At 39.6% G+C, this 11,348-nt stretch overlaps 1 protein-coding gene across 4 annotated transcripts in view; it reads right to left on the bottom strand.

Annotated features, from left to right (window-relative positions):
- The window catches only part of PARG (poly (ADP-ribose) glycohydrolase), a 244,861-nt gene that overhangs the window by 125,697 nt on the left and 107,816 nt on the right, over nt 1-11,348 (bottom strand). For all 4 annotated transcript variants that reach the window (XM_006874599.1, XM_006874597.1, XM_006874600.1 and 1 more), the window contains one exon: nt 5,012-5,104. In XM_006874599.1, the coding sequence (XP_006874661.1) occupies nt 5,012-5,104 (93 nt within the window). The remainder of the gene's footprint in view (nt 1-5,011; nt 5,105-11,348) is intronic.

The raw sequence follows: 11,348 nt of genomic DNA, 5'->3' as shown, positions 1-11,348 counted from the left end.
AACATGAGGATTTCTGCTCCTGTAAAGATCTGCAGCCTCCCTATGAGTCGGAACCAGCTCTGACAGTATAGTGGTTACTATTCAGGCTGCTAATCTTTCGAAACTACCAGTGGTTCCATGGGAGAAAGGTGAGGCTTTCTGCTCCTGTAAAGATTTTCAGCCTTGGAAACCTCATGCAGGGTCACTGAGTTGGAACCAACTCCACAGTGCACCACCACCACCACCACGCTTGTTTTACTTTAAATATTTCTGTACCTGTATTAAGTTCTGGGAGGTGTTGTCATGTATGGTAATCTCAACAGCTGTCTGCTGTTGTTGGTTCTCAATCCAAAGAAAACCATTTAGCTTTTTTTTTCGGCAAAGTTGATCTGATCATTACAAATTCCTTTAATTTCTATTTATCAAGAAATATCCTAATTTCACTGTCGTATTTGAGGGACAGGTTTGTCGGGTTGGCAATCTTTTTATTACAGAGTTTTGTATATTGCCTTCTTTACTACAAGGTTTCTACTAAGAAATTAAAGCTTAGTCTTATTGGTTCTCCTTGGAATTAATGTTTCGTTTTTCCAGAGCTACAATTTACTGTGATATGTCTTGGTGACTTTCTTTTGGGCTCTACCCTGTTTGGGGTTCATTCAGCTTCTTCTATGCTTATCTTCTTGTCTTTCATGACGTTAGAGAAAATTTCTTCCAATAACTCTGTGCTTGTCTCTTTCTGTTCTGGATTTCTGATGACCCATGTTATTCCTCATCATGGAGTCCCATATAACTCTTAGGCTTTCTTCAGATTTCTTTAATTTTTTTATCTGATTGTTCTTCTAGCATACTAGTATTGAGAGAGTGCTCTTCAAGCTCACTAATTTGGACTTCCATAGGTTCACATCCACTCTTTTGCCTTTTCAATGTACTGGTCATTTCTGAGAACTTCATATTAATCTTCTAGATTTCTAATTGCAGGTTTTGTATTGTTTCAAAATTTGTGTTTATTTTTGCCTGTTTCTTCTTGTAGTGTTTTCTTGAATTCTTCTAAAGTTTTAATTGTGTTCTCCTTGCTTCCTTTGAACTTTCCATAAATCCTTTGAAGGTACCTAATTATCATTCTTTTGAATTCTTTTTCAGTTAGTTCTATTACTTTTTACTCCTCAGAAATGCCTTCTGGCTATACATCTTGGTCATTTGGTTGAGCCATTATTTTTTGTTTCTTCAAGTAAGCTAAAATTGTCTATTGTCTCCAGGGCATTTTGAGGTTGTTGTAGTTGCAAAAATAAATAGTGCAGTTGTATGATCCAGAGGGGACAAATTTCTAGGGGGTTCTGTAATTGAAAGAGCTCATAAGGTGATTGTGGAAGGGATATGACAGCAGAGTCCCTGGCCTTAGATTGAGTTTCTATTGGCCTTAGAGTTATCTATGTTCAGGGCACTCAATCTGGAAATAGTTTGTGGGGGACCCTTGATGTAGTTGGTGGCAGTGTCTGTTAGGACCACAGGGAAGTTAGGGTCAGGATGACTGATTAAATGCAGGTCTGCTGGTTCTGTAGGTCTGGAGCTGAGTCCACCTGAATCCAGGCACAAAGCAACATAGCTGGCCTCCAGCTCACGCTGATGCGGCTCCCAACCATACAGCTCCAACCTTCCGGACAGGGTCTGTGCTGGGGGTGGATGAGGGTGGGAGCTGGACACACTCTGGTCAGCAGAAGTGTGTGGGGGGAAAGGATAAACTGCACTTTTTCAGTTGTCTGTGCAAATCTGCTCTGCCAGGTCTTCCTCCTCTGTCAAACCTGTTCTCGAGATGGTGGAGTCATGCCTGGCCAGCCGTTCACGAGTCAGTCTCCCTCTCTTTCCAACCCTGCTCGGCCTCTCCACCCAGAGAAACGTTGTCTACCTCTCTACCCTTTCTTGGAAGTTCAGGATGCCATAATTTTCCTCTGTATCTGTTTAATTTTATTTCTCGTATCTTTGTTGTAGCGGGTCAGTGTAGTTTATCTGCCTAATCATCCATCTTGTTGGAAGTGGTCTACAGTACTTCAATGTGATAAATTATTTTAAATGGAATTTAACTTGGCAAAGATATATTTTGATCAAATATCAAAATCTTAATTTTAATGGTATAAATTTAATTTTCAGTAATGGACAGAACAAAGAATTAAGATGTTTGCCTCATTAATATATCAAAGACAAATTGAAGTTCTTCTAAACCAGGTTAAAGATGGGGAGCGTTGAGTCTGATTGTGGTTCCATCAAATTACTTGTTATAACTTAGAAACATATAGACCTCTGAATCATTATCTCAAGTAGGAAGTAAAATATAAAGTTTTCTTAAGAGGAAACTTTCTCTCCTATGCATAAGGGAAGAAGAAAAAAAGTTATTCATGTCTAAATGTTGTATAGTGTCAATTATTAACTACACATTAAATAAAAAACATTTAGTGACGGTGCCACAAATTACACCTGGGCACACAGAGAGGATGTGCACCAAGAAGAATAAAATCTAATGGAGGGAGATATATAAAATATAAACTACTATGTGGTTGTTGTTGTTAGGTGCCATCGAGTCAATTGCGACCCATAGTGATCCTGTATAGGGTTTCTGAGGAGCAGCTGGTGAGCTTGAACCACTGACTTTGCTTTCAAACCAACTTTGCAGTCCAGTACATTAACTCACAGTGCCACACAAGGACTCCCGCAACACAAAATATTGTACTAAGTGTCATTTCAGTGATACAATTGATCTTGGCAGAAAGAGTCAGGAAAGGCTTTACAGTGAAAGTAAAACTAAGATAGAGCCTAGGAGACCGTGAGAGATTTTTTACTAGGCACTGGAATTCAAATTACAGGTTGGAAATTGAGTTCATTAGCCACTCTGCAGGAAAAAAAAATAAGGTTTTATGTTCTTGCAAAGGTTTGTTGTTGTTGTTAGGTGCCATCGAATCGGTACCAACTCATAGTGACCCTATGCACAGCAGAACGAAACACTGCCTGATCCTGGGCCAACCTCACTATTGTTGCCACGCTTGAGTCCTTCGATGCTGCCACTTGGCCAATCCATCTTGTTGGGCGTCTCCCTTTTTCTCTAACCCTTCACCTTACCAAACATGATATCCTTCACCAGCCAATGGTCCCTCCTGACAACATGTCCAAAGTATGAGAGACGAAGCCTGGCCATCCTGGCTACACTTCTTCCAAAACAGATCTATTGGTTCTTTTGGCAGCCCATGGCACTTTCAATATCCTCCTCCAACACCAGAACTCAAAAGCATCAATTCTTCGACAGTCTTCCTTATTCACTGTATTTATAGCTCTGAAAATCCCATACAGGATTGCTATGAGTCAGAACTGACTCGACGGCACTTAGCAAATGAGCCACTTTTGTAAAAAAATTCAAAAAGAAAATGGGGAGGAAAACAAGCACTCTCCTATTATGATTTGAAAATATGTCCATAAGTTCGTTCAGATTCCAGTCTTTACAAGGTGGGGTCTAATTACCCAACTCTTGAGCGTGATTTGAACTAGCTTCTAATGAATAGAAGTTTCCCATCAGAAACTAGGTCATAAAGACACTGTAGCTTCCTCATTCTCTCCCTTGAATTGCTCACTCTGGGTATATTACCTTCCATTCTGTGAGGAACTCAAGCAAGCTATGGAGAAGCCTGTGGTAAGAAGCAGCCCTCCTGCCCACAGCCGCATGAGTGAACCAGTCCTAGTTAAGTCTTCAAATGATTGTACCCCTGGCTGACACTGACAACAGTACTAGACAAACACTGAGCTGGAATCAGTCAAACACTCTGATTCTGAATTCCTGTTTGTTGCTTTAAGACACTAAATTTAGAGGTAACTTACTATGTAGCAATTTGTTGTTGTCATTGTTGTTAAGTGCCATTGAGTCAGTTCTGTCTCACAAAAACCCTGTGTAGAATTTTCCAAGGCTTTTAAAATCTTTGCAGAGGCAGAAAACCTCACCTTTCTCCCACAGGGCAGCTGGTGGGCAAGAACCATGAACCTTGTGGTATGGAGGTAGCGTGACCCAGATTTCTTAACAGACCAATCTAGGGTAGGAGGTTCACATGCTCAGGATTTTCTAAATCTGTAATGGTTCTTGAATGCCACCAATTCGGCTCAGACTCCCTTGTGGTTCACAGTCCAGTGCTTAATCTACAGAGCGATTGTACTCCTCAATGTGCAATTAATATATACCAAATAAAATTGAAATAATACTTTCTTCTTTTTTTTTTTAAGCTACGAAAGTACCATGAACTCATTTGTCAGACAACAGACCTAGAAGGTATGAGAAAAGGCTGGGTGATACTGAGCCACTGTGAAACTTCTCTGCCACTTCTAAACTGATTCCAGCCTGTACTTCACCTAAAAGGCAGAGTAGAAGTGCTGCACAGGATTTACTAAACTGTAATCTTTCGAGAGGCTGTTGCTGTTGATATTAAATGCCTTCGAGTTGTTCCAACTCAGCAATCCTGTATAGGGTTTCTGAGGAGAAGCTGGTGAGTCTGAAGCGCCAAACGTGTGGGGTTCAAATGAACCTCGTGGTCCAGGGCTTATCTACTACACACCACACCAGAAGACAACTGTCATCTTTTCCTCCCATGTACTCAACTAGTGGGTTTGTGAACAGCTAACATTTCAGGTAGCCGTTGAGTGCTTTAACCACTGTGCCACAATGGCTTCTTATGTTGAAGACAAACTGGTCTAAATATATTAATATGTTCTGAAAGAACACCTTTTTATTCATAAGAAATTTTCTAAAGGAAAAAAAAATCTGAGCAAGCAAACTTCAGCAGTGAAAAGTGAAGCTCAGAAAATTAACACATTTTTAATGTCCTATCAAAGCATTCTCTCTAGCTTCTAATCTTTTTCTTAATATAGTAAAATCATCCTAGTATTTAGTAAAAACTGTTTCTTATTTCTTATTTCAAATTTGATGACCATGGTGATTAGTTTAAAGGAAACGTAATTGTTTGGGGGTCTCAAAGAAACTACTAAGGAAGTTATGTCCACTAACCTGAGTGCAAATATTCGGAAGACAAAGTGCTAGTTTCACCATATTAGGTAAGATGGATTGACATAAATGTTGAGCTTCTGCTTCTTCAAGTACCTAAAAATTCAATAAAATATGTTAACAGTGAATAAATGTTCACTATAAAATGAAATTACATGTGTGCTTTTCATGTAATACTATAAAAAGGGACATGATCAGCATCATCAACATGCATAAAATGGGATTTATACTTACAGGGTAAACTTTAAAATTCACTTCCAAATGTAAATAACAGAACTTAACGCAATCTAAAATACTTCTCATTAGCTGAAAATGAAGAAATGTACTGAATGACCTTGTCTAATTCAACTGAAAATTGCTAAACCACTATTCATTTATTCAGAAGTCCTCAAGGATCCATTGAGAATTTTTTTAAATTACCATTGTTGTTGTTAAGTACCATGGAGTCAGTTCCGACTCATAGTGACCCTGCACAGGGTTTCCAAGGCTGTAAATCTTTACGGGACCAGAACACCTCATCTTTCTCCCGTGGAACCGCTGGTAGTTTCAAACTGCCGATCTTCAGGTTAGCAGCCCGATTGGTAACCACTACGCTACCAGAACTCCTTTTAAATTACCATTAAACCCACATAAATTTCATATATTTGATACCCAGGAATCAAACTGACTACATCTGTGGGAAGAGATGGTACAGAAGAGCTTAACAGCATTAGCCAAAACAAGACCAGGAGCTGACCATGGAATAGACCATACATCAATTGTTCCTAAGAAAGTTCAGGCTGAAGCTGAAAAATAATGAAAATGAGCCTATGAAAGCCAAAATATCACCTTGATACTTTGTTGTTGTCTAGTCAGTTCTGAGTCATAGTGATCTTATGTAGAACACACGAGGCAGGATGTCAGTTTGAGAACTAAGATGCATCTGATCCAAGCCATGTAATTTTCAATAACCTCATATGCATGTGAAAGTTAGACAATGAATAAGGAAGATCAGAGAATAAAATTATGTATTTCAGTTATGGTGCTGGAAGAGAATACTGAACCCATTTTAAGAGGTAGCATATGATCACGAACCGGTGGTACTGAAGGCATTGGTAAAAAACAAGCCTCCAGGAATTGACGGAAAACTAACTGAAAAGTTTGAACAAACATGCTGCACAGGAAGAACTCACTCATCTATACCAAAAAAAATGAAAGACAACAACTGAAAGAGATCCGCATTTAGGCCCATTTCAAATAAAGTGACCCCAACAGAATGCAGAAGCCATCAAACAGAATCACTTATATCACAGGCAAGGTTTTTTTTTTTGCTAAAAAAACAGTGTGGTAGTACACTGACAAGGAACTGTCAAAACTTCAAGTCATATTCAGAAGAGGACCAGGAACAAGGGATATCACTGCTGACGTCATATGCTGCTATTGTTGCTGTTAAGTGCAGTCTAGTCAGTTCCTACTCATAATGACCTTGTACAAAGTTTCCAAGGAGCAGCTGGTGAGGTCGAATCACTGAACTTATGGTTCAAATGACCTTGTAGTCTAGTCCAGTGCTTATCCTATGGTGCCACATGAGAATGAGATATGGATGTTGGTTAAAAGCAGACAATACCAGAAAGCTGTTTTGGTTATCTGTGTTTTATTGACTATGCAAAGGTATTCAACTATGTGGATTATAAAGAACTATGAATAACATTTGTGCTCATGAGGAACCTGTACACAGAACAAGAGGCAACAATTCGAACAGAACTAGGGGACACTGAGTGGTTTAAAATCAGGAAAGGTGTGTACCAGCATTGTGGTTTTTACCATACTTATTCAATATGCATGCTGAGCAAATAATCTGAGATGACAGATTATATGAAGAAGAACGTGGCATCAAAATTGGAGGCAGACTCAATAACAACCTGCAATGGGTAGATGATACATTCTTGCTTGCTGAAAGCAAAGAGGACTTACAACGCTTAATGATGAAGATCAAAGACCATAGCTTTGGTATGGGATGCATCTCAATGCAAAAAAAAAAAAAAAAATCTCACCACTGGAGAAAGATTGAACTTGTCAAAGACTTCATTTTGCTTAGATCCACAATCAACACTCACTGTAGTCAAGAAATCAAACAATATATTGTATTAGGCAAAACTGCTGCAAAATAATTGTTTAAAATGTTAAAAGGGAAAAGATGTTAGTTTGAGGACTAAGGAGCTCCTGATTAGGCCGTGGTATTTTCAGTCTCCTCACAGGCATGTGGAAGTTGGACAATGAATAAGGAAGACTGTAGAAGAACTGATGCGTTTGAATTATGATGCCAGTGGCAAAGAATACTTAAAGTACCATGGGCTGCCAGAAGAACAGATCTGTCTTAGAAGCGAAGTACAGCCAGAATGTACCTTAGGAGCATGGTTGGAGTCACTTAGCCTCTAGTTCTTTATAGACATTGTCTGTCAGGCAGGATCATTCCTTGGAGAAGGATATCATGGTTAGTGAAGTGGAAAGTCCAGCGAAAAAGAGGAAAATGCCCAACGAGATGGACTGACACAGTGGAAGCAACAATGGGCTCAAATGTAACATCATCAGGCGTAATTTCATTCTGTTGTGCACTGGGTAACAATGAGTCAGAAACTACTTAATGGCAATTAACATATTTTTGCTCTAAAACTACCATTTGATTCTTTTTTAGAATTTGTTGGAACTTGGATTTGTCTACTGTTTCGCTATTTCAGGGATTTCACAATTCCTCATTGTAGCCTTTTTATAATTTGCTGTTGCGGTTAAGTGCTGTTGAGTCAGGTCCGATTCATAGCAACCCTGTATAAGGTTTGCAAGGCTTTACATCTCCTTGGGAACAGAAAGCCTCATCTTTCTCCTGAATGGAGCAGCTGGCGGGCTCGAACTATGGACACTGCTTACCATATGGACCCACTACTCTCTCTTTCTCATAACTGTTGTTGTTGTTAAGTGCCATCAAGTCGGTTCTGACCCATAGTGACCCTGTAGAGGGCTTCCAAGGAATAGCTGGTGAGCTTGAGCCACCGACCTTGCAGTTCAAACAGCTTTGCAGTCAGTCTGGCGCATTAACCCACAGCACCACACCAGGACTCCCATAATTGTTGCTAAGTGCCGTCAAGTCCGTTCAGACTCACAGAGACCCTGTAAAGAGTTTCCATGGAGCAACTTTGAACCACTATTTGGATTATAGCTGTTTTAAAATCTTTTTCAGACAACTCGAACTTTTGTGTTATCTCAGGGTTGTTGTCTGTTGACTGCTCTAATTCAAGACTGGTAAGTGGTGTTCTGGGCATGAGACTTTGGATCTTATTTTAATCTTGCCTTAGTAGACCTACTGTGACAGTACACTGGTGGTGGAAAGAGAAAGCCACCAGCTGGGACTGGACAGTCTTCATAACTTAGCCATCCGTGGCCCTCGGGGCAAGGAGTTGTTGTAGATTTGTTAAGTGCCGTCAAGTCGGTTCCAACTCATAGCAACCCCATATAGGGTTTCCAAGTGGGTTTGAACTGCCGACCTTGTGGTTCGCAGTCCAGTGATGATCCTACAGTGCCACAAAGTTACACGTGTAAGGAGTAGGAATGATGTTTTGTTATTGTTGGATCCTTTGCTAATGGCTATCTGTGCTAGGACCCCTATTTCCTAGCTAGTCTGCCTCCCTTCTCCACCTTTCAGTCTTCTTATGCTGTTTTAGATACAATGTCTGGGATTTTTATTCTATAATTATGTTAGGAAGAATTGCCTATTCAAACACTGTTTAACCTAAGACATTTAACCCTAAGTGTCTAATAGGTGACAGCTTGCTTCCACTGGGTATCTGTCGTTGTCTTTTAAAACTGACATATGAAGAGCTGCCACCATGCATTGCTGAGTCACAAGCTTTATAATATTACCAATTTGTCTGTGGAAATACCACTGAACTAGACTTTCTACAATTGTTAACATTTCAGACCTATGTTTAATGATATTTTTAAACTGTAAATGAGTACATAAAATAATATGTCATTCAAGAAAATTAATGTATAAGACGGAATACATAATCTTAAAAACAAATGACATGACCTTATGCCTTCTCACATTATTAATAGTTTTATGAAAGTCAGGCCTTTTATAAAATTACTTACTAATCTATAAAATTTATTAAAGGAATAAAAGATTTGTTTTACTTTTTCCCAAGAAATTTTTCCTTGGCCAAAAATTCTATAGCAATTAAGAACAATAACCATTTATGTATTATAATATAGGAAATGAAATCATGATGTGGCACTATAGAATAAGCACTGGACTGCTAATCCCAAGGTCAGTGATTCAAATCCACCAAACACGTCTAAGAAACCCTACACAGGGTCGCTGAGTTGGCACCAGCATCAGTACTGGGCTACGAAACAAAATACCAGTGGTTCAAACCCACCAGCTACTCCTTAGAAACCCAATACAGGGTCACTGTGAGTGGGAACTGACTCGACAGTACTTAACAACAATAACAAAAAAGGAAAGAGTTTATTATATTATCCAAAAAAAAGTCCAGCAAAATGACAAACTAACAGGATAATCTCATTTACTCCCCTAGCAACTAACTCACTGAACAACACCTACAAACAAGCACAGATTGAGATAACAACTTCTAATGGCAGCTGAGGTGTTGGGAAATTGAAATGAGTCCAGATGTTGGGTAGAGGAGACGTAGGTACAACACAGAAGCTGGAAGAAATTACTCATTAACATAAGGAGCGCTGGGCTGGGTCTGGGCAACAACCTCAACAGGGAACACAGAAAAGAAGCTAATCTGAGGATGTTGTAGCCTGACATTTTAAAGGTGGCACAAACTGGCTGTGGGAGTTTGGGGATCATGTGTTAAGGAGAGGGTAAAGAAAATGTGGTACAAAACATGTGATGCTGCAACAGAGTGCTGTGGAATTAAAGTGAGCCCCACAATGAACAGACACCAGGATTGGGATGGACTGCAGGGCAGCAAGGCAAAAGGAGTATTTCAGAATGACAGTGGGCACAGATGGAAATGGCAGCTCCCTCGAACAGTGGGAGGACAGGGGAATGTCTGTGTACAGGCTCCCAGGAAGAAAGCCAAAGTGAGCCGCCTTCACCATGGAAACGGTGAGGTGAGTCCCACCACTTAGGACAAGCTTCTGGGCATGTGTGTTGCATTACAGAGATCAAGCATCCAGAATTCCTAACTTAGTGTTTTTAAAAAATCCCTAAAAGTAGGTGTGCCCAGAACCATATTGATTGATGCAGAAAAGGCATTTGACAAAAACATCCAACAGAATAGGAATAGAAGGGAAATTCCTCAACATAATTAAGGGCACCAATATAAATCCAACAACCAACATCCCTCTCAATGGAGAGAAACTAAAAGCATTCCCCTTGCAAAGAGGAATAAGACAAGGATTCCCTTTATCACCGCTCCTACTCAATATTGTGTTGGAAGTCTAAGCCAGAGTTATAAGGCAAGAAAGGAATGTTTAAAGAAGTAAAATTCTCTACATTTGCAGATGAAATGTATCCTATGAGAAAATTTCAAAGACTCAGTAAGAAAATTATTGGAAATGATTGAAAGATTCAGTAAAATGGCAGTTATAAGATCAATATACAATAAACAGTTCAATTCCTTTACACTAAAATAAAGACAGTTCTGAAAAGGAAATCAGGAAAACAATACCATGATTAAATATGCAGGAATAAATCTAACCACAGAAACAAAAAACCTGTATAAAGAAAACTACAAAACACTACTACAAGAAACCAAAAAAAGACCTACAAAAGGTATACAAGAATAAGCACAGCTGTCAACTAGCATAACGCTGTCCACACAGACAATGTTCTATATCCTACTTTGGTGATAGTAAAGCCATCTAAAGTACAACAATTGCTCTCTCCAAGTGCGGAAGAAAGAAGAGCAATAATAGCTGAAGATGCTTAAAATCCGATGGATGAGTGGAGCAGGTGAACATCAGTCACTACAACTGAGTCCAGAAGAACTAGATGGTACCTGTCTAGCACCCAACTGCTTGAAAGGGATCACATTAGAAGGTCCCAGGTGGAGTGGCAGAAAATGTGGACAAAAGTCAAAATGATAAAATAAAGACTGGGCTTACTGGTTAGAAAGAGACTGGAAGAACCCAAGACAAAGGACTTAACACCATTCAAGTTTGGAATGGCACTCATCTTCATGGGCCAATTTTCAGTCAAACAGTTGTTGTTGTTGTTAAGTGCCATCGAGTCGGTTCCGACCCATAGCGACCCTGTACAGGGTTTCTGAGGGTGTAAATCTTTACGGGAGTAGAAACCCTCATCTTTCTCCCGCGGAGCGGCTGGTAGTTT

The sequence above is a fragment of the Chrysochloris asiatica genome, unplaced genomic scaffold, assembly GCF_000296735.1.
Source record: "Chrysochloris asiatica unplaced genomic scaffold, ChrAsi1.0 scaffold00289, whole genome shotgun sequence".
NCBI classification, from domain to species: Eukaryota; Metazoa; Chordata; class Mammalia; order Afrosoricida; family Chrysochloridae; genus Chrysochloris; species Chrysochloris asiatica.
The sequence above is the reverse complement of the archived record's forward strand: the minus strand, read 5'-3'. Positions and strand labels throughout refer to the sequence as shown.